General features: G+C 43.4%; 1 protein-coding gene across 2 annotated transcripts; it reads left to right on the top strand.

Annotated features, from left to right (window-relative positions):
* NRIP3 (nuclear receptor interacting protein 3) lies at window positions 1-25,680 on the top strand. Of its 2 annotated transcripts, XM_036862186.1 has the most exons (9): window positions 1-24; window positions 3,579-3,753; window positions 4,195-4,355; window positions 18,192-18,353; window positions 18,870-18,952; window positions 20,816-20,955; window positions 21,924-21,976; window positions 22,092-22,186; window positions 22,486-25,680. In XM_036862186.1, the coding sequence occupies exons 1-9, from the start codon at window positions 16-18 to the stop codon at window positions 22,499-22,501; spliced, it is 894 nt and encodes a 297-aa protein (XP_036718081.1). In that variant the 5' UTR covers window positions 1-15; the 3' UTR covers window positions 22,502-25,680. The 2 variants fall into 2 exon arrangements, with proteins under 2 accessions (XP_036718081.1, XP_036718082.1); XM_036862187.1 differs by lacking the exons at window positions 1-24; window positions 3,579-3,753 and having other exon boundaries at window positions 4,079-4,355; window positions 22,486-25,484.
* Window positions 25,681-26,791: the final 1,111 nt, after the last annotated feature.

Raw genomic sequence — 26,791 nt, 5'->3', positions numbered from 1 at the left:
TCTGCAGCTACAAGGATGGAGATGGTGAGTGAAGGGGGAGACGGGCAGTGGCCATTACTTCCAGGGTGTGCCCAAGGGCAAAGTCAGAGCAAAATATGCATGGGTGGGAAGGGAAGGGGGATGAAAGTTCCTTGACTATCTCCTCTTTCTCCTCTAATCTTCTCATCTACTTTTCTGGACTCTCACCCCCAGCACTCATCCTGTAGACCATTCTCAAAGGTCTCCCTGTTACCTGAAGACCCAAAAGAGAGTTTCTAGGTGAACAGATTATAAGCCTGGAGCTGCTGACCGCCATCACACTAGAAGAACTGGCCTACAGTGGCATCAGCTTAGAGTTGAAACACATTGTTAATGTTGTTTGAGCCCCTGGATTCAGCCATGCCTGAAACCCCTGCACTTTTAAATTAAGGGGACAGTTTTCCTTTTTTTAAAAAAATTGAGGTATATATAGTTGATTTACAATATCGTGTTAGTTTCAGGAGCAAAAAGTTTTCATTTTTGCTTAGGAAATTTTCAGCTGAGTTTCCTGTCACTTATAATAAGAACAACATGAATAAAATCCTAACTGAAACAGCATCAGCTTATCTAGCATAATTTTCCAGGACGTACCCTCTATAACAGCCAAGGCAGGATGTTGAGGATTTTAGAACAGAATTTAAAACAGAATTTACTTCACATGGTAAATTCAGAATCCAGAGACACCAGAGAGAGGAAGAGAGGAGGCCAGCTGCTACCCCAGGAGACCTTGATTCCAGGGAGGGGGCGAGATGCTCAGGTCTGTAGGAAGGCTTGGAGGAAGCATAGACCAGGGCCCATTCTGAGGCTCAGCAATCCTGAGACTGTCCCTGGTAATTATGGTAGCTACCTTCTGCTGAGCCCTTACTACATGCCACAATGTGCTATGTGTATTATTATTTCATTTAATCTTCACAGCAGCCCTGAGAGGAAGATACATTACTAGCATCATTTTCTAGATGAGGAGCTAAAACTCAGAGTGGTGAAGTAACTTAGTAACTTACTAGTTGCATAGCTAGTAAGTAGAAGAGCAGGGATTCAAACCTAGGGTATCAAACTCCAAAACCTGTGCTTTTAACAACTATATTATAGTTTTTTCTAGATGGGTCAGTGGGGCAGGGGAGGTTGGCTATATGGAGAATTAATAATGATCTTTCCTTGGTACAGCCTTCCAGAATTTACAAAGCCCAATTTTATAAGCAATCTTGCTGCATCCATTTTACAGATGTGGAAACTGAGGCTTAGAGGTAGGAAGTGACTTGCTCAAAGTCATTTGGTCAAACGGGATAAACTGCCCAGAGGTCTGCAGTCTGCAGAAACTCATAAGGTGTTTACAGGGAGTGGGGTTGGCCTCACACCTTGCCCCATGCTTAAGAGCAGTGATGCTATCTGTCTGGCTGAGGAAGATCTCTGAGAGATGAGGGGACCAGTAGGTGTTGTGGCCATAGATCCAATTGCAGAACACAAATCCCACTATTAGCAAAGAGCTCTGCATTCACAAAAAGACTCTCAGCTCCAGCCAAGTCTCTATTTATTTTCCCGTAACACTTGATATGGACAAATTCCGGTTCAGTCAGAGACATTCAGCTCCTGGTTTTCTGGGTAGGGGTGTGGGGGGAATCTCACTATGAAAGGAGTCCCTTTCTTCTGTCGGGCCATCCCCAACAAAAAGGCTGCAAGACTGAGCTGAGTTGCCTGCGGATGGGGAGTTGGAATCTGCCTGCCTGGCTTCCTCTCAGAGGAAAGTAGCTGTCCTGGCCGGAGCCCCAGGGGCCCTCACTTTTGGACCTGTCCTGATGCTTTGCTGAGCTCAGAGGCACCTATCCTAGAGAGACAAGGCAAGGCTGTCTTTCACCATTCCCTGGGTGACTCAGGCCTGGAGGAGTGACTAGGCAGGGATCCAGGCGACAGGACAGAAAGGCCCAGGGCAGCCACTGTTGTTCACTGCTGGAAGTGTGCCAGGGAACTGGAAGGTGAACTGCAATCCCATCCCCCCTTTGCCCCCCTGCAGGAGGCTGTGCGCTCAATGTGTGTTGGGGGACAGGGAATCCCTGGGGCTTCCTTGAAGCCAGGTGAGCAGCCTTCTGACCTTCTGGATTTATTTCCCTACAGGAATATGTGAGCTCTGAATCTAGGGCAAGTGCTGAAGGCAGGAACTGAGGGAAAGAAGCAAGGTCAAACCCAGCCCTTCCAGGTCTGGGAAGTCCAGCACAGGTTCTGGGGGCAGACAGTCTGAGGTTAAAATCCCAGCTCTACCTCTTGCTTTCCTCAGATAAGACCTTAACTTCTTGCTGTACTTATACTAGTATTTACTGAGCGCCTTCTGTGAGCTAGGGATTCAATGGTAAGCAAAAAATGGACTTAGTTGCCTTCTTGGAGCTTACAGTTAATTAAGGAAATAAATATTAACCAAACAACCAATAACGCCCCCACCACTACCACCAAAAAAAGTGGAACGTCCAGGAGAAATGCGTAGTTTATAATTAGGAAGAACTCACTCCCTCTGGGAGGTTAGAGAAGGCTTTCCTAAAGACATGACAGTGGAATTGAGGTCTGTTTACTACACAGGTTTGGAGGGGACATTCCACACAGAGGGAACAGGATATTCAAAGGTCAGCCATTTGGCAAGAGGGACAATGGCTCCTTCAAGGAACTGGAGGAAAGAAGGCTCATGAGGCTGAAGTACAGAGTGGAGATGCAGGTGTGGGGCGGACCATGCAAGAATATGGGTCTTTTGAGAGCAATAGGAAGCCTTTTGTGGTGCTCTAAGCAGGGAGGTGAGATGATCACATTTGTAGTTTGAAAAGATTACTCTGGCAGCAGGGAACAATGGATTGGAAGGGAACCAAGGCACATTCAGGAGACCAGTTAGGAGGTCTCAGACATTTGCCTGTAAAATGGGAATAATCATACTATCTCATAAGTTGTTGCCACGATTCAATGAGAGACTGCATTTTAAGTATTTATTCTGGTGCCTGGTGCATGGTAAAGGCTCAGTAAATGTCGTTATTCTTACTTTTGTTGGTCCTCTTCAGGGAGCAGATCTTTCTATTTCATGCCTGCTCCTGTGAGATGTGGTGGGAGAGTGCAGTGGTGGTAGTTTCTAGGGTGGAAAACGTGGTTTGTACTAAGTCACAACGTCGAGGCCAGGACCCAGGATGCCTGAAGGCCCGATTGGAATGGCTGGAGAGTATGACAGATTCACAAAGAAAACCGGGTTCCAGTTGCTCCCGGAGTCATGCTGGAGAGAGCCCGAGTGTTGGCTGAGAAAAACATGCTTTTCTGCCGGGTGTTCCGAAGAGCAGATGTAGGGCTCGCACTCGTGTGCAGTCGCGCGGAGGCGGGGACCCTCGCCACTCCTCAGCCCCAGGGTGACCCGCAGGCATCCACCAAGCCCTGCTTCCCTGGCTCGGATGCGCGGGTCCTGGGTCCGCGGGCAGAGGGAGCAGGGAGGAGGGAGGGTCCCCGGAAGGCCGACTCCGGCCGGCCCGCAGGGGCTGCCCCCTCCCCAATCACGTGGGCCTGGTGGGTGGGGACCGATCTGAAGTTGGAGAAATCCCTAGCAATCCAACTTCGGAGCGCGCCGCCGGTCCTCTGGAGCCGGGGCTTTGGGCGCTAGGACTCCAGGAGGGGCGCGAAAGTGGGAACTGGTGAAGCCGAGCAGCAGCGGCGCAGGCGGCAGGACTCGGGGCATGGCCCGGCTGTCGGTGATCCCGGGGTCGGCCACGGCGTGGACAGGTGAGCGGGGACCAGGAGGTGGCGGCGGCTGCCGTGGGAGAGGCCGCTCCTGCGTTGGCCTCCCCACACCTCATCTCGGTCCAGGGGATGCGGGGCACCCACAACGCGAGGGACCGGTTGGGTAAAGCTGCCGCGGTAGACCTTGGTGCTCGGAGTCAGTCTCGCCAGCGCCACTCCTCCTCTCCCGCCCTGTGCCCCAGCAGGGTGGTGCGGGGGTGGGCAGCGGCCCGGGACGCTGGGAAGCAGCGCGCAGGCTGGGGGCGCTGTGCGGGCCCCGCCCCCCGCGTGTACACTGGCTGCTCCCAGTGACGTCACGCTCGGCTATAAAAAAGGCGGCGCGCGGCTCTCGCGGCTTTGGAGAAGCTCGAGGCTGAGGGCTGCTGAGGAGCAGGCAGCGACCGGGACGCTGGGCCGCGGGCGCCTCAGCGATGTTTTACTCAGGACTCCTCACCGAGGGCGGCCGCAAGGAGACGGACAGGCGGGAGGCGGCGTCGCTGCGGCAGCAGCGCCGGATGAAGCAGGCCGTGCAGTTCATCCACAAGGACTCGGCCGACCTGCTGCCCTTGGACGGCCTCAAGAAGCTGGGCTCGTCCAAGGACACGGTGAGCCCCCGCGGCCGCGCCCGCCTCGGGGTCCCCGCGCGCGGCGGCCCGTCACCATCGCGCTGTGAGGTCTCCCGGGGCCCGCCCTTTGCAGCTTTCACTGAGTCAGCGGCCGGGCCCCCGCCGGCCGCCGGCCACTGTCGGCTGTCTAGCTGTTGCTCTGTTTCGGATTCCTCTCCATCCAGCATCCCCCTGCTTTAGTTTCTCTCGGGATTCCGTCGTAGCTTTTCCAGCTCGCTCTCCCTTCAGCGCAGCTTCCTCCCTCCGTGTCTCTCCTCTGGAGTAGAAGAGACCCAGCCCTGCCTTCTTGCCCTCAGGTCCCCTTTCCTTCCCATTTTTCGCAATACCGAGTTTGATTGCTTGGGGCTTGAGCCTCGCAGCCAGGGTAGCTCCCGCTGCCTCCCAGGCTGCTTGGCCGGGCCCGCGACCCAGACAGAGGTGACTCCTAAGTGGTGTGAGAAGGAGAGAACGAAGTGGGAAGGGGGCTTTCTGGGCAGTCACCACATCCAGATCCACTTGAGTTTTGTTGAATCCGTTTCCCCCCCCCCCCCATGCAAAATCTACTTCTCCGTTTGATTTTGATCTCATCTACCTTTGACCTTCCAACAGGAGGGCGGGGGTTGGGGAGAGAAAAAGGGTGGACCTTGAAGGTTTCCTGAGCCCCAAACCTCTCTGCATCATCTTCCTCTCCTGCTACTCCACCCCCAAAGAGTGGATAGGGGAAGGAGGCCAGGCTGCTCCAGCTCATCAGCCGGCTCACGTGTGGAGCTGGAGCTGGGGCTGGCGCAGTCTTTTTTTCTAGCAGGGTTGTTCTTGGCATTAAGAAGGAGAAACTCCAGGACTGGAGGTCTGAGTTCAAAGACCGTACTGTCCTCTATCTATAGGAGGGATCCTATGGGGGCCTAAAGGTTACTAGTGTAAAGAACTGTATCTGACTCTTGTATTTAAGTCACTGGACCAAATTGATGTTTAGCTTTGTAGTTTTATCTGGAATTTTCTTGTAGTTTAACTTGTTTTCTTGAATTTCACGATCACTTCATTCATCTAGGCAATAATTTATGAAGCATTACTTAAATGTCTTTTAAATGAAGTAGATGCTCTGTTTAATTTTTCCAGTATTTTTTGAGCTTTTGGAATGTTTAATTTGTTAGGGAAGGGGGGTGTCAGCCTGGGCCACTGAAATTGCCATTTCCCGCCACAAGATGAGTATGGAGGGCAGAGCTGCTGAATCTACTTCTTCTTCTTCTTCGTTTTTTTAAATCAACTCTAATGACACATAGATACCAAGATCAGATTTGCCCTCCCCCATTGTGATAGAGAATCATTTTTAGTTATTTATTGTACAGGGGATGTCTACTCAATTATCCTGCTCTGTTTTTTAAAAGGTATTTTACCTGCACAAGCCACAGGATAGTTAATCTGATTCATGCTAACTCAGAGTGGTGAGTGACTGAAATGTATTCCTAGAAAAGCGATAACTGTCTTTCTTCCCTCCTTTCACTTTACTACAGTCTAGATTCATTTAGCAAATCAGGTTCAAGTCTTCTTACCTTCAGGCCACAATAATCCTAGTTCCTGCCACAATAATCCTAGTTCCTGGAAGCCTCAGCCAATAAACAGTAATAGGAAAATAAGTACAATGTGGAATTTTGTTTCCCTTCATGCTGGATTTAAGATATGATTGACATTTGGTTGCCCTGGGATGTCAAGGAATTTCCTAGCCCTGAGGAACTGCCTCTCCATTCTTCTGCCTAGCATTCTTTATACTGCTTCATCCTGTGTAGGAAGAACTCCATCTGCTTTTCTGACTCCAGTCTGTCTTAGCTGAGCCACACAGGAACTGATAGCATAGAACATAGGCAGTAGGCTGGAAGGAAGACGCTTCCTCAAGAAGCAGGTTATTGCCGTGGATGTGACACACAGCAGTCTATTGTGAGACCCTGAACCATGGTTCACAGCTTCTCTCCCCTGCCTCCCCCCACTGCCATGAGTTGATGTCCCTCTCTCACTGTTCTCACACCTGTAATGTGCAAGTGATTGCACGGAAGAGCTAGAACAGGTCACAGATGCCAAGGCAGACTGAGATAGGGCTAGGAGAGCTCTGAGTACTGGGGTGAGGTGGCATGCTTAAGCTTTCTTGGAACTTATGCTCCTGGATCAGGATAATCTTAGAAATAACCTTAGAGATACTGTATCACTTCACTTTATGGATATATCTGGTAGTGTAGACCAGTGCTGACTCAGTGTTCTCTCACCAAAGTGAAATTTTTGAGGATACAAAAATTAACTGTATAAATCTATAGTACAAACTCAATAAAAGAGGGACAAGAAAAGGGAAGGGATGGCACCAGAGGGAGATAGGGGGGAAAGGACAAATTAGTTTTAATTGATTCTGGGGTTTGTGCCAGTGAGAAGATTGTGGGTTGTTTCCCTTCTACTAGTGACCTATATTAGAATTATACTGCTGAGTTTTCTGAATTATCTACCTTTTACCATGCTGTTTCTGTAACGTTCACTATTTGAATCCAGCCTGCCAACTTTTTTTGGATTGGCAAAGAGCATCCATAGGCAGTCAAGTGTGTTCTTGTTCTCTTGGCCCTAGGGAGGTGCCTTTGCCCTTTTCCTGTTTGTGTGTAGTTGGCTGCTACAAAGTCTAAATTAATTTTATTTCTTATGTCTGGCTGTCTTAATTTTGTTTGTCCTTTTATCTTGTGCTCTTTTTTGTGTATTAGATTAAGAACCAAAATCAGAGATATGAGTGAGTAATATTTTATTTCATTTATTATTATTTTTCTAGTTGATGAGGGTAGAGAAAAAAATCACTCTTGGAGTTTTGCGTATTCTAATTTCTTTTCTTTTAGCTACCAGGTTCGTAACTGTTTTTCTCATTGAGGTAAGGACTTTTTAATTTTTAAAAACAGTCATGTCATGGGATAATATGCTGTCTTTCCTATATGATAATATTACTGACCATCAGGCTATATCCTTACTTATTCAGCAATAGAAAGACAGTTTTGCTTTCCTATATATGATTGATTCTGCTTCTAGCCAAGTGCTTTAGCAAAACTCACTAGAATTAGGAGAAGGCTGGGGGGAAGGATGGTGGAACACAGCAAAGCCAACTGACCATGAAATAACTAGCCCTGTACTCTTAGTATCTGATCTACCTGATCAGAATTTCTGTCAATGAGGGCAGCCCTGGGTGGTATCCTGTAGATAAGTTATTCATAATGCCACAAGACATCCATAGTGCTATAGATTTTGGACCAGAGAACTTGGGAGTCTTAGAAGAGGAGCATGAAATACCAGTATAACATCAGGATCTAGTGCAAACTGAAGATTTCCAGAGCCGTGATCGAATCCTAATTACAGCAAACATTATTTGAACACTTGCTATGTTCAGGACACAATGCTAGGTGCTAGGACCACAAAGAAGAAGACAGCAAAGTTTACCTGTACAATGAGTTTATAGATTAGGGGGAAGGATAGGACCAATTAATTAATTTATTCCCCAAGTATTTATTGAACACTTATTACATGTCAGGCATAATCTAGGTATTGAAGATATAGTAGTGAACCAAAACGGAGTTCCTGCCCTCATAGAACTTACATTCTTGTGGGGGGGAGAAGGCAGAAAATAAATCACGTAAATATATAATATATCAGGATGTAATCAGTGCTATGGAGAAAATAAACCAGGATAAGGGAATAGGGAGTGTAATGGCCAGGGTAGGATGGAGTAGAGCCTTGTTATTTTATCTAGGGTGGTCAGGGAAGGCCTGTCTGATAAGATTACATTATACAAGATACTGAAGGAAATGAGAGAGCAAAATATCTTGGAGAAGAATGTTCTAGGCAGAAGGAACAGCAAGTGCAAAGGCCTGAATTGTCAGTGTGCTTGATGTGATTAAAAAACTGTAAGGAGGCCATTGTGGCCAGAGCAAATTGAGGGCGATAGGAGATAACATCAGAGAGATAGTGGGAGGCCAAACTACTTAGGGCCTTATAGATCATTGTACAGATATTTGACTTTTAATCTGATATGGGACTGGTGGAAAATTTTATGCAGGGGGTGACACGACATGACTTATTTCACAAAGTAGACTACTGTGTGGATTTCACTATAGAGGGCAAAAGTAGAAGCAGGGAGACTGGTTAGGAAGCTGTTAGATAGTAATCCAGGTGAAAGTTGATGGTGGCACAGAGCAGTGTGCTAGCAGTGAAGGGGACAAGAAAAGATCAGACCCTCAGGTTATTTTGAAGACAGAGCTGACAAGTTTAGTTGAGAGATTGGATTAAGGATCTGAAAGAAAGAGTAGTCAAGAATGACCTCAAGGTTTTTGATCTAGCAATGGGAAGAATAAAGTTTCTCATTTACTGAGATGGCTAAGAATACAAGAGGAGTGGGTTAGGGATAGGGAATGAGAATCAGGAATTTGATTCTTGAAGAAGTTAAGTTTAGGATGTCTATTGGCTATTCAGTTGTAGATGTTGAATAGATAGTTCCATGAAAATGTAAATAATACCACCAGGGAGCCTATGGTAGTTGTCAAGATATTATAGTCAATAAGCGCTGGAGGAGTTCAGTGGAAGCAGTGATTACTCTGGTCTGGTGTGACAATAGTGATGGTGACCAACATCCGAGTAGAGTTTCATCATTCCCTGGTGAGTCAACTGACTAAGAGATTATATGGAGAGGAGGCTGCTTTGAGTGTGCCCTATAGAACCTCAGCGTAAGAAGAACTTTACAGGTTATCTGGTTGAATTCCCTGCTCTTGTGTGAATCCTTTGTAACAAAAATGCAGTCTGCCATGGGCGGTTGAGAAACCACCATCTCACACCAGCAGGTAACAATCAGGAATAAGGCTGTTCTCTTTGAAATAACATGTCTGTTGGGTCATAAGGCAAAGGCAAAGAGACAGAACACAGAAGTCCTGGGGCAATGTGACAGACTGCCTTAGGTAGATTCCATGTGATTTTGAGCAGCAGTAAACCTAAGGACAATCTGTCTATGTTCCTGTGGTGTAGAAAGGGTCACGTGTTGTATATTCAGCTAGCAAATAAAGAAGAGAAGGCACAGATATTAGTGCCCTTTTAGACTTCCAAGACCAGACAGAGATGTGTATATTGGGCTTGAAGTGAGAGTCAATCAGGAGCCCATGTCTGTCTACAAACTGTACATGAGGACGAAAGTGGAGTAAGATGATTTCATGCCCTTTTAAGAAAAAGGAAGTGAATGGTAGTCAGCTTCAATTTTAAGCCGAGCATGAGAATTTAAAATACATATGTACACATACATATAATTATTAAAATTTGAGTGCTTACTTCATACCCGACACGGTATTAAATGCTTTGTAAAAACCATCTTATTTCATCCTCCCAAAAGCTCTGCAAGGTGGTTACTAACTTGAACTCAGCTCTGTCTGACTCCAAAGCATATATAGTTTAAACAATACTCTAAGTCAAGGGTTGGCAAACTTTTTCTGTAACGGAGCAGATAGTAATTGTTTTTGGCTTTGCAGGCCAGTCTCTGTCTCAACTACTCAGCTGTGCTGTTGTAATGCAAAACAGCCATAGGCAATAAACAAATGGGGCTGATTGTGTTCTTATAAAACTTTATTTACAGAAATGGGCAGCAGGCTGGGTTTGGCTTGTGGGCCATATTTGCTGACCCCTATTTCTAAGTGGTTCTAGTTGTAGTTCTATTGGAAGCTAGAAACCTTGGGTTTCTCCTCTGAGAGTAAATGCTACAAAGAAAGCAGACTTCTATAATTTCTCCTATTTTCCAGTCTGATCCATTCTGTGGACCACAGAAATCTATTAGTTTGATTCTGTCTGGATTCAATGCAGCGTAGGTAAAGGGATTGAGAAGGTGGCCTTAGAAGTTCTTGCTCAAATCATGATTCTGTGGTATCCTGCAGTATAGCCTGTTTCCTCTCACCTCACTTTTCTTCCCACTTTACAGCCTGGTTAGAAGAGATATTTAATCAGACTGGGTTCTAGATTGAGGAACCTCAGCTATGTCTACCTGGAATACAGCATTGCCCACTGTGCCCATTTCTTTCAGAAGCTCCCGATGGTGATAAAAGCAGCACATTTGAGTTTGCCCGCTTAGGATTTAGATGCCTAAATGCTGGTTAGGGTTTAGCAGCCACACTGCAGGAACAGTAGAGAACCTGTGACTGCTTAGTGTTGCCTTGTTGAGCTAAAGCATAAAGCAGGATCCATGTCAGGAAGATGACATAGCTATGTCCAAAAGGCCACCAGAGTACCTGCAGCACCTATCTAACTAATACTGTGTATCTTGAAGTACACCTGGAAAGTAGAAGATAGCCCTTGGAAAGGCAATATTTCAATAAACAGAAAAATAAACCACTTAAGCATATTTACAAAGCAACAGTCAAGGAATGGGAATGCAAGTAGTACAAACTATGTAATGTACGAGTACTGAAGGGATTCTGAAGGAAAGAACTGGATGATATTAATCAAGAAAGGCTTTTTGAAGAAGTAAAGTGTAGAGATTTATTCATTTGGTATTATGCTAAGAGCTGGGGATATAGCTGTGATCAAGACAATGAAGGTCCTTGCCCTTGTGAAATTAACACTCTAGTGGGGGAGTGAAATAATAAACAACTAGATAAGCAAAATAATTCTGGACTTATAATTACTCTGAAAGGAATAGTGGGATATGTTAGTAACTAAAGAAGTGGAGTGCCTACTTTAAATAGTATGGTCAGGGAAGATGTTTTTGAGGAAGTGATATTTGAGCTGAGACTTGAAAGATGAGATCAAGCTACCTATTTGAAATATTAGGGGAAAACATTTCAGGCAGAGGGAATGGCAGGTGCAAGGGCATTAGAATGGGAAAGAGTTTTTGAGCAAGGAGGTGTGGATGAATAAAGGGTAGAGTGGTGTGTATATGGTAGGTATGTGGAGGTTCGAAAGATAGACAGGGACCAGATGGCACAGAGCCCTATAGACCGTGGTAGGAAGTTTGAATTTTGTCTGAAGAACAATGAGAAGCCATTGAAGATCTTTTGAGTAAGGGAGTGTATTATCTCACTTATATTTTTAAAAGCTTACTCTGGTTGCTGTGTAGAGAATGATTTGGAGAAGGGTGAAGGAAGAGGTGGAAGACAAGTTAGGAGGCTGTTGTAGCACAGATAAGAGATGATGGTGGCTTGTATTAGATTGGAAGCAGTAAAGATGAGGAGAAGTAGATCGATACCAGATAAGTTTTGGAGGAAGTAGCAACAGTACAGATCTTCCTCAACCTACGACGGGGTTACATCCTGATAAACACATTGTAAGGTGAAAATATTGTTAAGTTGAAAATGCATTTAATATACCTAACCTACTGAACATCGTATTTTAGCCTAGCCTATCTAAAAAGTGCTCAGAACACTTACATTACCCTGCAGTTGGGCAAAATCATCTGACACAAAGCCTATTTTATAATAAAGTGTTGAATATCTCATCTAATTTATTGAATACCGTATAGAAAGTGAAAAAACAGAATGGTTGTATGGGTACAGAATAGTTGTAAGTGTATCAGTTGTTTGCCCTCGTGATCATGAGGCTAACTGGGAGCTGCAGCTTGCTGCCTCTGCCAGCATCATGAGAGAGTGTTGTGCTGCGTATCACCAGCCTGGGAAAGGATCAGAATTCAAAGTACAGTTTTTACTGAACGTGTATTACTTTTGCACCATCACAAAGTCGAAAAATCATAAGTTGAACCATTGTACGTTGGGGACTATCTATACTTGGGATGGAAGTTTAGGAAAAGAAAAGAATCAAGAATGGATGGGCGTGTAGTGATGCCATTTTACCAGGTTGGTGTAAAGGGAATAATCCAGAATGTTAAAATAGAACAGGACTTTGGAGCTCAAACCTCTTTTATTACTGATGAAGAAGGTGAGACTGAGAGAAAAGTAATGCTTAGAGAGATTAGTGATTTGCCCAAGGTAGTATGTGATAAGTGCTCCTTTTGCTAAAGTAGAACGCCTTCATGGAGGATTAAAGATAAGACTGGGAAGGAGGATGAATTAGTGGAAGATCTTAAATGCTAAATTGAGTATTTTGTGTTTGATACAGCTGGAAAGGGAGCCACTGTAGGGGAAGGAGACCATGAACATAATGTTTTAGGAGATTATTTGAACTTAGCAATAACAGCAGAAATGGAGAGGAAACTACAAGGTGTTAAAGAGGCAGAATTTCACTCACCAAGATGGAGAATACTGGAGAAAGTACAAGTTTTGTGGGAAAGTCAGTGGGACAAGTTAAGTTTGAAAGTGCCTGTGGGCTGTCTAAGTGGAGAAGTTCAAAGAGGCAGTTGGTTCTATGGGTCTGAAACTCAGAAGTGAGGGCTGGGCATGAGATGGAGTCATCATCATAAGGGTAGTAATTTATACAATGAAAGCAGATAAGATTGCCCTAAAAGGTTTTGTAGAGTGAGAAAGGGACCTAAGATTGAGCAACAAGGAACACTAACATTTTGGAAATGAGCAGAGGCAAAGGAGCCAATAAATGAGACAGATGCAGAATAGACAGAAAAGTGGTTTTAGAAGCCAGTGGAGGAGAGTTTCAAAAAAATGGAATGTTGAGTTTATTGAAGCATTGTTTCTAATGGCAAACATGTAGAAATAATCTACATGTCCATTAGTAGTTAAATAAATTGAGGTATGTTTGTACCACAGACTCATAGGTCTATAGATGATGTGCTATTTTAAAATGCATAAAGTAGGGCAGATGTAAAAAAAATAGGTTCTAAGGTGGTTGGTTATGGGGTAACCTGACATTACATCTGCCTAAGTTACATTGTTGATGTGTGCATGTATGTGTGTGTGCACACATGTATGTGCATGTGCACACATGTACACACACTTCAGTTTTTGCATGATTTGGCAGACACTGTTAGTTGGCTAAATCATCACCCATTTTCAGCCCTTTTCTATCTACCTGACTCTTCTACACAGAAGCTAAATTCATCCAAACCCCCTTGCAGTTAGAAGTGGCTGTGGGAATTCTGACCAAGAAGATATAGGCAGAAGACTGCTGAGGGAACTTCTGGGAAAGCTTTTGCTTTCCTGATAAAAAGGATAGATGGCACAGAGTCCCTTCCTCCTTCCTCCTTCCTTAGATGTGGATGTAATGCCTGGAGCTGGGGCACCCATCATATGACCATGAGGGAGTATCCAAGAGAATTACGGAAACAGTAGCCCTGAAGTTATTAAGCTGCTGAATTAATGCCAGCAGCTGCCTACCTCCAATCTTCTTGTTATGTGAGAAAAAAATACACCTCCATTTAAGCCATCGTAAGTTGGCTTTTCTTATGGCTGTATGCTTTCTTAATGTATAGGGTATATTTTTAAAATTTACTTTTTATCAAAAAACACATGTATATAATTTAAAACTTAAAAAAACTTAAACTGTTCCTTAATTATCTTATACCTTCCCATCATGTCCCCTCTCCTACTATATTAATATTGTAATATGTTAATAACAATTAAATAGCTATTTGGGGTCAAATCAGCATTTACTGCTTACATTATTATGACTATATTCCTATTATTCACAGCTGAGTCAAATACTATACCATAATTATGTTTCCTTTCTCATACAAATATTTATTTTTATCAAAATTAATAATTGCCTAGTTTTTTCCCTTTGTTTAATTTTCTATATAAAATTTAAATCTCCTCCAAGTACCTTAAAACTGCAGATGATCTAGCAGGTTCTTTTTTTTTTTTTCTTGGAGACATCCTTCCTGGAGTGCTGTATCCTCCCATTTCATTTTGGACTGGTTGCTCTCAAAGCCCACTACACAGCCAATATCCTGGACTTTTCCTTCAACACCATTTTCAGAATTTCCCTTGTTTCTCTTCTCTATTGTATATTCTATTTCTTGGATCCTATGCTTTTTCTTTGTTTGTTGGTTTCCCTCGCTTTGGTGGAGTATATCCTTCAGAAGCTACTTTAAGGATTCTTGGGAAATAACTTTCCTGAGTCTTAATTGATAGCTTGGCTAGGTTTAGAAATTTTGTGCTGTCAGATTTGTTAAAAGTATCATTCCATTGTCTTTTAGCTTCCATTATTACCACTGAATAGTCCTATGTAATTCTGGTTCCTAATCCTTTGTATTTGAAATCATCTTTTTCTCTTTGGAAACTTTTGGAATCTTTGTCATCCATGATATTCCAAAAATTCTTGATGATGTGAAATCTTGGTTTGGGTCTTTTATCTTTCATTATGCAAGGCTCCATGTGAGCCCTTCAACTCATATTCTTCAGTTCTGGTATAGTATGGCACTCCACCCTCATTCTTAGCTGCTGTAGGAATCTGTTGTAAGCCTAGCCAAACTGTCAACCAACCAGAGTCTTTTGATTTACTCTTACAAAAAGAATAAAGTTTTGGCATTCTTCCCAGTTGTCTGGATCAAGTAGGGGTCTTATGCAGGCTTTATACTAATCTCTTTCCAACCCTAATCATACCCTCCATTTGTAGAGGTTCTAATACCTCTAATTCCTCAGCTTTTCCAGGGTTTTAGTTTAAGTAGGAAAACTGCTTTTACAGCTAGACCCCCAAGTATAAAATAGTTCAAATATAATAGTTTATTTTTTCTTAGGTAACAGTTCTAGTGGAAAGGTCAACAAGACAGCCCTCTTCCATGTAGTCATTTAGGGACCCAGGCTGACAGTGAGTGGCTCTTCTGTCTTCAACATGTTACCTCCAGGAAGGTTACCCTAAGGGTCATCTCCATTCCAGCCCGTCACAAGTGGAAAAGAATATGGAGGAGTGTACACAGGAGAGGTTTACAGGTCAGGCCTAGTGTGTCACTTCTACTCACATTCTGTTTGCCAAACTCAGTCATATGGCCTTGCCTAACTACAAGGAAGGCTGGGAAACATAATCTAGGTATCTGTCCAGAAAGAAGAGGAGATCATGGATTTTAATTAGCAACTGGCAGTCTCTCTCACTCCAGTGTTCCATGAAGTAAAATGGTGTGAGGCACTTAGCTTTCTCTAGTCTAGGTCAGTTACCAGTTTTTCGTCTGCTTTTTTGATTCCAAAATTTTGTCAAAATCTCTTTTTTTGTTATTGTTGTTGCTTACTTTACTATTCTCTTTGTTCTTGTAGGTTTAGGCCTTTCTTGTTCCTTGACTACCATTTTAGTGAAATTTTCGTTGGGAGCAGAGGTAAATGTGCAGTTACGTTGTCATTTAAAACATGAGGGCAGGGACTTCCCTGGTGGTCCAGTGGTTAAGACTCCACACTTCCAGTGCGGAGGGTGCAGGTTTGATCCTTGGTCAGGGAACTAAGAGCCCATACGCCATGTGGTGTGGCCAAAAAAACAAACAAACAAACATAAGGGCATAATTAAATGGCTACAGAAAAGCATCTCTGAGGTTCATATGAGTTTATTGGCTGTGAATTTTCAACTCCCGAACTATACTATGAAGACTCCTAGTTATAAAAATGAATGAAAAGAATTATATGTACTGACATAGAAAAATGCCTTTCATATATGAAACAAAAATTTAAAAATTTAGAAGAGTGTTACAGTATGATCCTGTTTTTATTTATGTTTGTAGATGTATTAAAATTTTTGGAAGGATATACTTCTAAATTTAATGGTTGTTCTTTGTAGGGAGTAGAACTGAGAAGGTTTGAAGGGTTGCAGAGACTTTCCCTTTTAATTGTATATACTAAAGTGACATTTGAATATTTTATATTGAAGATGTATTATGTTTGAACCTTTTTTGGGTTACTAAATAAAGGAATAGTCAGCAGGGCCGAACGCCCTAGAGAAGTCAAGTAAAATGAAGGCTGAAATATGTCTGTCGGATTTGGAAATTAGGAGATCGTTATTGGTGTTGTGGGATCAGAAGTGATTTTAGTGAAGAAAATATAGGATGTCAGGAAATAGACTAGTGATTTCGACCGTTTTTTAAGACCGTTTAAGGCAGGGTTGTGATTAGGACGTGGCACTGAGGAGGCAGGGTCTGAGGGTTTGTGGAGGAGTTTTCTTCCCAGTGTGGGAGAACTTTGAGTATGTGTATAGCCTGTGGAGAAAGGGTAGAGTAGGAAAATTCAAAGAGAGATGACTTCAAGGAAAACGATTTCAGAACCTTCCTTGTTTGCCTGATCTGTCCAGTGATGATTAGACTCCTCTCAAGATTCAGAATAACCAGGTAAAGTGGTGTTGGGCGAGACCACTGTAGAAGGAAAGCCTCGAACTTTAGGTTAGGAGGGCTTTGTTCAGATGGCCTTTGAAGTCCCTTCCAGTCTTCAGTTCTACAAATCCAGCTTATCTGAGTTGGTCATGCTAAGCATGGACCTGACAGAAACAAACACCTGCTTTAGTATGAATCTAGGCTTATTAGTGAGAGAGGTAAGAATGAAGAATTTCTGTTTCTTTTGAGGAGCAAAGCATTCTCCCAGGGTCCAATCAGGAAATCAGAGTTAGCACTTCCTCCAGCTCCTTGTCAAGTTAAGAAGCTCTCATTTTCTTTTAAATGCCCCTCTCTCTCCTTCTCCCAAGGATACTAATTTAAAATCTGCCTTGCCAAGAATCAGTGTATTTTGGGAAACCATTTCTTCGCCTCACCAGGGCTACAGCGAGTCATGGCTCTGACTCCATTCTTCCTCAGAAATCTGTAATATGGTGGAAATGAAGACCTCCTGCACTTCTACCCCCTTCCTGGGGAAGGTTCTAGGCTCTGGGCTTCTAGGAGTAACTCTCTTCCCCCCTAGAATTGGAATGCCATCTAGTATGTGTCACATAGAAACTTGGGGTTAGACTCCATCCTTTGAGGAATTTTCAATATTATTGTAAACTAGGAATAATATGCTTTTGTATAGAAATTTCTCAGGTCAAATGACTTTAAGAGGTGGCTTACACTTCCTGGAGGCCACTTTGAGTAGAAACAATAGAGCATAGATATATCTGCCCTAGTAACTCTCCTAAGCTCTATCAAAGAGCAGACTTGATTTCATATTCCTCATTCTTCTCCCTAACCTTAGGTATCCTGGCACAGATATAAGGTCTAATTAAGTCCCCTGCTTCTTGGTCAGTTTCTGTCCCTTTTATACTCCACTTTTGGCCCATTGAAGAGAGCGGGAATGGATGACAAGCACATGGCAGGAGGAGCCTTATGCTCCTTGAGGTCCAGAGGATAACAGTAAGGATGATTCCTCTGGGATCTGCCAGGTTCTAAAGTGTGTCTCCTAAGAGGGTTATGCAGCAGGTATGAATCCCTGTCTTCCTATCTCATCCACCCATGGATAACTCAGCCCACAGGAGAGCCAAGTCACCAAGGCACATGTATTTGGGTCCAAAGGGTAATACTGTGAGGGAGTGAGACTTGAAATAGAAGTATGCAGAACTCCTGAAAACCAGTGCTAAGAAGGTTTCTTTGGCCTGTGAGAATTAGCTTCCCTTTCTATAAGTCCCCTGGAAAAATACATTTATTCCACATAGACTATGGCCACTTTCCTCCTGAAATGCCCTTGTAAGGGAAGGGAAAGCAGAAAGCCCAGGTAGTACAAATCACAAGGGTCCCTTAGTTCTCTTTAGCCATGGACTATCAGCCCTGTCCGCATTTCCCAGGGTCCCACATTGCTCTTTCATTCACTCAGGGTTGCCTACTGCAAATTGGTTTATAGTTCCTGCTCTGATAATACCCACAAAGTCCCTACTTGAAGGAAGAATAAATAAGAAGCAAAGATGGAGCTCAGTTATGGGCAGCTCCTTCATTATTTCTGCAACACCTGGGGGACAATGAGAGAAGGGGGAAATGACCTGTCATTAAGAAGCCTCTGCTTTCTGTTCCTCAAGCAACCTCATAACATTCTGCAGAGGCGCCTCATGGAAACCAACCTGTCAAAGCTCCGAAGCAGTCGTGTCCCTTGGGCCTCCAAGACCAACAAACTCAATCATGCCAAGTCTGAGGGGCTAAAGAAGTCTGAGGATGATGACATGATTTTGGTTTCTTGCCAGGTAATGTTCTGAGAATAGCTTTTCCAGGTTTTCTGGAGAATAGGATTTGGGCCCATTATCCCAATAATGGGGCCCTCTTCTCCAAATTGTATAGAATGTAGGTCTTATCATGGAATTCATAAATGAGTTTTAAGGGGGGCACTCCATGCAACACTGGAAATATATGCAGTAATTTGTATGCATGTGCATCTTTGTGGGGAAAAGGACTAAATGTTTCATCAGATTTGCAAAGGAGTATGTGATACACACACACACACACACAAAATTAAGAGCCACTTGGTGTATAGAATGAAATACCCAAAGTCCTTTGGGATCCTCTGTAAGCTCTAGATTCAGCAGGAAAAAGAACCCCTCAAAGGAGACTCAACAATGGATAAAGATGGGACACTGCCAACCCATAATTGTGAGGATGCTCTCCAACCCTGCCTTTCATATGACATCTGCTGCTTGCTGTTTGGATCTCCCTTCCCTTTTGCTTCTCTGGCTCCTATTGAACAGTATGTTTCCTCTCCACAGTGTGCTGGAAAGGATGTGAAAGCCTTGGTTGACACAGGCTGTCAGTATAATCTCATCTCTTCAGCCTGTGTGGACAGACTGGGGTAAGTAGCCACTTGTGCTAGAAGTCAGATGCTAATACACTCTTTGCTTAAATTTATTTTGAAGTCCAGGCTTTCCATTAACTCCCACCAATTAAGTTTTGAGCAAAGACCTTTGGGCTCTGGAATGAGAAAGTATGAGATCCTTGGCTCATTGCATGCCATGCCCTGATCCTGATTTGTGCCCTGCCCAGACAACAAGTTAGAAGGATCTGCCCTGCTGGTGTACCCCAGAGAAGTAAAATCAGGGATGTGGTTGGCCTTAGCTTACTTGGGGTCCTTCTGGAGGCCACACTGCCTGTCCCAAGAAGCATCAGTGAGACCGTGGAATAGAGCTGCTATTGCTGTTGGGCCTGAACCATCACAGGGGTGATTAGTACCTTTCCTCTCTGCAAATAACAGGTAAAATCAGATCTTACTGCTGCCCCTGCTGGGGACTGGGTGTGAGGCAGACACCTCATATATTGAATATCTTCAGTTCTTTAACAGCTGGAATTGGGTTCTCCCTCTTTTTTAGTCAGTGAAAGCCATTTTGTATCTTTCCTCCTTTTCACTCAATCTGTACTTTTATTTCCTTTCTTCTTCCTTCTCTTTCCTCCAAAGTACTAGATGGGCCCTGAGGTCTAGCCCAGAAATGGGAGGATCAACCCAATATCCTTTTCCACTTCTCTAGCCCTAAGTACAACAAAGCATTCCCCAGCCTAAATCTCTGTATTGAAACAATCACTAGGGTAGATATAATGGCCCATTTTAAGCTACTTTCAAAATATCCCTATTCTTAGGCAGGGCTTGCACAAGTCTTGATTTGTATAATCAGTGACCTCTGCCACATGTTCTGTTCCTTCTCATTTCTAACTTCTCCTCGCCCCTCACCACCACTGTGACTCTTTGAAGCTGGCTCTATGGGTTTTGTGCATTGTTGTTTAGGGCGGTGGATGGGGTGGGGTGGGGGGGGCGGAGTGCAAGGACACAAGTGCTCCTATGAGAAGAATCCTGAGCTTTTTATGTGGTGAAGAGATGAGCTATAGTGCAACATGATGTTTCCAGAAAGACTAATAATGTCCTGGTGCATAATTAGGCAGAAGACTGCCATGATTCCGGAGGAATTAATAACTGTCTGTAAAATTGCAATTATTTTTCTTTTGGATGGGGTATAACACCAGAAGAGAGGAAATGGAGTAAAGCAGAAGTATTGGCACAGAAAGTCCATAATTAAGTATTTATCCACCAACTCATAATAGCTTGGTGCTAGCTGTTCCAATCAGCTTACATAACTGTGTGAAACCTTGGTGCTGTTCTTGCCTTCCTCCCCTAGATAGACAAGTTAAATTAATTAGGACTTTCTCCACAATATGCCTTGCTGATGCCAATATCAATGCACTTAACAAATAAGAACCTGCCTCCACCATCCTTATAGCCTAAGACTAAATGATGAGGATAGACTGAAATAGACAAAGAGAAAATTAGACACTGAACAAAGCATCTTCTAAAATTAGGATTTACCTGCCTTCTCTGAGATCTGTTACCCACATATGGATAAAAGGATATGTTAACTAAATTGCCTTGCACATAGGTAGGGATGTTGAGATGCAGAAAAGGGTTCTCTGAGTGTGTCAACTCTCATATTCCACCAGTGCAGATAGTGACATAGCTTTTTGAGAACAGGAGCTGAATCTTTAGTTTTTTATATCTCCTGGCATGTTTAGGATAAAGTGCTGAAACAAGAAGTGTAGACTAGCATTTTATTTTGGTAAATTAACCCAGGAAATCTCTGGAAAATTCCAGCTGTGTGTCAGAAGGTAGGCATTGCCAGATTCCACCAGAAACTTCTGCCAAGGGGATTCTGGTATTTCCTCTCTTGTGCAGACTCAAGGAGCATGTCAGATCTCACAAGCATGAAGGAGAGAAGCTTTCTCTACCCCGACATCTGAAAGTAGTGGGCCAGATTGAGCACCTAGTGATCACACTGGGCTCCCTCCACCTGGACTGCCCAGCAGCCGTGGTTGGTGAGTAGAATGGGGGACTGGACCTATGGACCCCTAAGTTAAACCCTTTCCCTCCTTCCACCAAACCCTCATGGGATTTTATGCCTGTAAATATTGACTTCTTCAAAATCCCAGGTTTCCACTTTTTTGTACTATAAATCTTGTCCCAGTTTTTGCCTTCTGAAGTACCAGATGGGCCTTGAGCTACATTCAAGACATGTTGAGAATCACTGAGAGAATAAAAAAATTCAAGGGGTAAGAAAACAAACATTTCTGTGTGCCAGTAAAAATGGCCCCTGAGAGCTTTCTGTGGGCTAGTTGGAGGTAGAGGGCAAGATTCTTTTACTCCTTTGCCATAAATCCCTTCATAATTTCCCACCAACTCCTATACTTTCCCTCATGTACTCTATTCTAGAGTACTCTAAGTTCCTGGTTTTTGTCCAAAGGCCTTTGTCCTTTAGAGTTAAAAAGACTTCAGTTTGAATCTTGACTCTATCACCTTTTTTTTTTTTTAATTTTTTATTTATTATTTATTTATTATATTTATTTTTGGCTGTGTTGGGTCTTCGTTTCTGTGTGAGGGCTTTCTCCAGTTGCGGCGAGTGGGGGCCACTCTTCATCGCAGTGCGCGGGCCTCTCACCATCGCGGCCTCTCTTGTTTCGGAGCAGAGGCTCCAGACGCTCAGGCTCAATAGTTGTGGCTCACGGGCCCAGTTGCTCCGCGGCATGTGGGATCCTCCCAGACCAGGGCTCGAACCCGTGTTCCCTGCATTGGCAGGCAGATTCTCAACCACTGCGCCACCAGGGAAACCCCACCTTTTAACTATAATGATTTGGGAAAATTATTTAATATAATAAATGCTCAACAGATGTTTATTGGATGGATGGATGGAAGGAAGGAAGGAAGGTAGGTTGCATAGAACCTAATGGTGATAAGGCTGACTTCTAAACCAACATGAAAATGGTTAAATCTTAATTTTTTTTATTAGAGGACAATGAGAAAAACTTGTCCCTTGGTCTCCAGACTCTCCGATCCCTGAAGGTAGGATTGATTCTACATTCCCATTGGTACTTCTTCTCTGAGGCAAGGGTCCTCTTACATGGAGACCCCATAGTGGGATCATTGACGGTAACCAGTGATTCTCCTTTGTTTTCAGTGTATCATAAACTTGGATAAGCACCGGCTGATCATGGGGAAGACAGACAAGCAAGAAATCCCTTTTGAGGAAACAGTTTCCTTGAATGAAGACAAGTGAGTGCCCAAATGGGTCAGGTCAAGTAAAATCCATTGGTCATTAACTGGAGGGGTTCTCACACAGGATATTGGGTTGTATCCTGCTTTTGACCTTCAGTCATACCACAAGTATACCCCTCCTCACCCCCAGAGTTCACAATCCCACAAAACTCTATAGCCCACATTTCAGAATGAGCAGTGATGATACTGCATAGAGTGGTGGGGAAGATGAGTAGCTTTTAAACTAAAATTGTACTTGCCTTCAGTCTAACTTCTTTGAATTTGGTATCATTTCTTTTATTTCTTTCTCATTTCAGCACTTCAGAAGCATAACTACAGCCTGCAGCATGTCTGCATGTGTGCACACATACCAGGTTGACAGATTAAGAAAACTGGGTTTGAACCAAATGCAGTAGCAACTTGCTTTGGACCAAGTCCTCCCCTCTAATAGAAGCTCCAGGGGGTCCTTCCCACCCAGACCTCTCTAGATTTTAGTCTGTGCTTAGAGATCTTGTCTGGTTATAGCCATTGTTTTTTACTCCTTTGATCACTAATATAGACCTTTTTGACACTGCCAGGTCTCACTTGTGGCCTATTTCTCTGCTTCTTCAAGGAAATTGCTTTTATTAGTCAAGTATAGGGACTGCCAGGTTCTATTTCTCCATAGATACACTTGCTTCTTTTCCTGTAGTTAAAGTGTCTGACCTTTACCTCCTTTCAGCTATTTCAAAGAGATGCGGGGTACCTATGGCTCAGAATTAGAATTTCTTCTAATTCATTCATTGATTTCTCAAGTATGAATTAATCTGAAAGAGCCCAGAGAAATCATCTAGTCCAACCCTTTCATTTAAAGGTCTGGAGAGGCAATTGAATTGTCTAAGCTCATATACTGAGTCGGTGGCAGAGGGGACCTAGAATTCAGACCTGACAAACTAAGGCCAAGGCCATGTTCATGCTCATTTGTTGCGTCAAGCCTTGAGAGGAGGATGAAGGGGGGGGCGGTTTGTAAAAAGGCAGGGTAGGAGAAGGCTATGCTTTGGGGATGGATGCCAGAGGATCTGGGTAGCCCTCTCTCCTGTGTGCTAAGCCCACTAGAAGTCCCCTGACCCAAACTGTCACATTTAGGTGCTTATCTTGGTGCCTAAAAGCCATGGGTATAAAGATGAATGAGGTGGCTTCTCACCTTGAACGTCTTGGAGGGGAGGAGGAGGAAGGACTCACAGACAGAAGAACATTAACCACTCTCTGAGATGGAATTGAAGGCTTCAGTAAATAATCTGGGCATCATTGTCAGATGTTGATAACCCCAAGATCCAGTCAGTATTTCTGCCTAGCCTGTTATTTGTCTGCATCAGACTCAAGTAGCTGGGAACAGGAGTGGGGAAAGGAGATGAAAAAACCCAGAGCAGGTCCAAAATAGAAGGATAGAATCAGTTGGTGGGAAAGCCTACCTAGGGAAGCATTTCTGGGATGGGGGCCAGGAATGAAACTTCCTGGCAGGGAATTGATGGTTGGGAAGCTCTTCAGTTCTGTCCTGGTATAAGGAAAGAGGCAGGGCAGGAGCCTGCCCAAGAGTTCACAACAACTTTTTCTGACTCCTCAGTGTTTCCTGACCCCTCTCAAAGAGGTCATGGGGTTTCTTGAAGCCTTTCTGTTGGGGTGTCAGTTGGGCACATAGATACCTGTAATGGAATCTCCCCTTCAGTTTGGTCAGAGATGTGCTCAGAGAAGTCAGAAAAATAGCCAGCTGTGGGTGTCCCTTTAAGAGATTCCCAAGTCTACCCTTGGTTCATAGCAGCAGCTCCTCGAATATTTAATGATCCTACTTCAAACTTTGCCAGATCCCACCAACAATCTTGTCTAGCGTTAAGCAACTGTCTCTATCAAACAACTCTTTGGAACTCTGAATGTTTTCAGCTTTTCAGAAGCTCCCTAAAGACTAGGAACTTGGTGACGTGACCCCCATTTGAACAACTAGGCAGCCATACTGTAGCCAGTTGTCACTGCATCACCCCAGGCCCCCTTCTTATCAGCCTCTACAGGGAAGGCAAGATGGAAAACTAAGCACAGCCACAGTAGGGGAGGCCACATCTGAAGCTCAGCAGGGGTGATCCCATGTTACCAGCCTTCAGTACCCCCTCAAACTACCCCCATTTTCTTACATGGGGGCACCTGCACCTTTCCACTGAGGCCTCTCCACTCTCCTCCCTTACCTATCATGGAACCACTTTGGCCTGCTTCTCATCCTAGGACTGAGTTGAAATACTTCACCTCTTCCCTAGTAGAAAGTTCCACTCTGAGCCTTGACTCTTGGCCACAAGTGAGGCATGTTAGAAGTTCTTTGGCCTGGTTTATCCTTATTTGGATTCCCTGTGGACCAAGTGAGGCCAGGAATTCTCAGGTGTTAGAAAGATGCCACTGATTTTGACCCTTCGAGTTCAGGATTATATGGCATCAGGGGGTTGATCAGATGGCCTTTAGTGATCTTTCTGGCCTCTGAAAATCAGTCAGTGAATTTCCAGTTTTGGAATAGAGACAGTTGGGGTGATCTGAGCTTATGGTATCATAATCTCACTCCATGCAGTCAGATCATTTGAATTCACTAACTGAATAATTGTGCTTTAAACCTCAGGCTTGATAGAGGTACATAAAGATGTCTAAAGGTAATTATAGGAAGTCTTGAGCCTCATTAATTTTCTTTAAATGCTTCCAGGTTGATTACTCTGATAGCCCATATCTCCTTGATATTCATGAGGAAGCACTGGGTCCACTTTTCTGAGGCTGGCTAGCTAAGCAGGGAAGGTCAGTTCTTCCCAGAATCCTAGAAAATTCTCTCTGGTACCTCTGATTGAGGGTGTGGGAAGCGAGTGTCTACTCAGGTCACAGTTCTGAAAACAGGCGGTAGCAAGAAGTAACCCTGTAGAACTGTAACCCTCTCATTCCTTATTAGATGTCCAAATAAAACACAGGGAGTTTGAAAAATAGTCTTTGTCGTTTGGTATTTCTATGCCTGACATATTTGAGGAAAAAATGTTTTCTGACTTTTCTATTTCCTTGCCCTGCACAGACCCCACCTGGTAAGATTTTCTATTCCTTAGCTCAAAGTGTCTATAGATGGGTTGCTTGGTATGTCAGCTGCCCTTACTCTTGTATAATAGAAATATCTTTCTAGGCTGGGCACATGGAGGAGACGAACTGGATTCCTCCCTCCTTCTGTTGCCAGGCCTCTGCATTGGCACTTTATCTGCTCAGTGTTTCTGGCTGTGTTGAGTTTATTTGTGAGATTAATGTAACAATAAAGTGAAATCTTCCCCTCTGTGTGCTTGTCTGACAAAGTCTTTGTGTCAGGTCCCCTGGAAGATGGGGGAGCCCAGGCATAGCCCAGCTGCATCTGTGTTTCTCTTAAAGGATCTTCTGAAATCAAGGCTTTGTCGTCCTCATTTCCTCCATTGCTACTAGCCCTTTTGCTCCCTCTTACTGGCTGTATGTCCTTGGGCAAATTAGTGAACCTCTGTGAACTTGGCTTTGTAATCTATAAAACAGAAGTGATAATAGTACTTACTTTACAGTATCAACTGAGATAACCTGTGTAAAGTGGTTGGCTTATGGTAGTCCCTCAAAGATTTAACTGTTTGTGAGAACAGTCTTTTATGGTGGATCCCCAGTGTGTGAGAGAACATTTACTTCTAGAAATTTTATTTACGAATTTACTTTTTATAAATAGATTTATTTATTTAGAAAGGAAATATTTATTTGGTTCAAACAAATAAGAGGTTTGGGAAGGGGAAGGGTTGAATGAACCTTAATATATAGTTAAAGTTAAGGTCTAAATGACATTGCAAATAACTGCATTTTACAGATGATAGAAACTTACCTTTTAAGTGTTAATACTTTTAGTATTTAAACAGTGTAGTTATTAAATAGTCAACAAGAAACATTCTATACCTATGACAGTGGTTATCACAATCTAGAATTATGTTTCTCCTACTACTCAGATGATATTACCATTCCACCTCAAAAGGTTTTCTGTCCATTTATTCTAAATATAATAAATGTAAAAAGACTTAACCAATCTGACTCTTAAACAATGAGCAACAGAATCAAGATTCATAATCACCTTAATAGAATGAAACCAACAAAATTGTTTTAACAGAGTTTAAAAAATACATCCTGACTTCCATTTTAAAAAAATCTATTGCACTTGCACAGTGGGGGAGAACTTGGATTAACAGAAATTCCTGTGAAGATGATATTGGTGTTTAGTTGATTGCACATTCTAAATGTAGAAGTATCAAGGACTCTGTGTGTAGGAGATGTCATTTGTAAGACAGGGATGTATATATAATCTGTGGAGCATCCAGAAAAGGGCAGTGGTAACCTCATTATGGTCTTCAGAGTTGTCATGTGGAAAGTGTTCTTTCTGGCACCAGAAAGCAAGCATTTCCAATAGGTGGAGGTTGCAGAGAGGCATATCCTGACTCAGTTGGAGGGAAGCATCTACTTTAATCAGGTACTATACTAATTTATACAAAGAAGGTAGTAGTGTTCACAGTTTTGCAGAAGGAAAAGCTAAGGCTCAGAGTAGTATCAAGACACAATTGCTTAGCACAATTAAATGGACTG

Source organism: Balaenoptera musculus, chromosome 8 (genome assembly GCF_009873245.2).
Source record: "Balaenoptera musculus isolate JJ_BM4_2016_0621 chromosome 8, mBalMus1.pri.v3, whole genome shotgun sequence".
NCBI lineage: Eukaryota > Metazoa > Chordata > Mammalia > Artiodactyla > Balaenopteridae > Balaenoptera > Balaenoptera musculus.
This window is presented reverse-complemented; position numbering and strand designations above follow the sequence as displayed.

Excerpts from the sequence above, each read along its gene's own strand:
- NRIP3 (XM_036862186.1), top strand. Across the intron at positions 3,754-4,194 it reads GTCGGCCACGGCGTGGACAG|GACTCCTCACCGAGGGCGGC; the intron begins GTGAGCGGGGAC and ends TGTTTTACTCAG. Across the intron at positions 20,956-21,923 it reads CTGCCCAGCAGCCGTGGTTG|AGGACAATGAGAAAAACTTG; the intron begins GTGAGTAGAATG and ends TTTTTTTATTAG.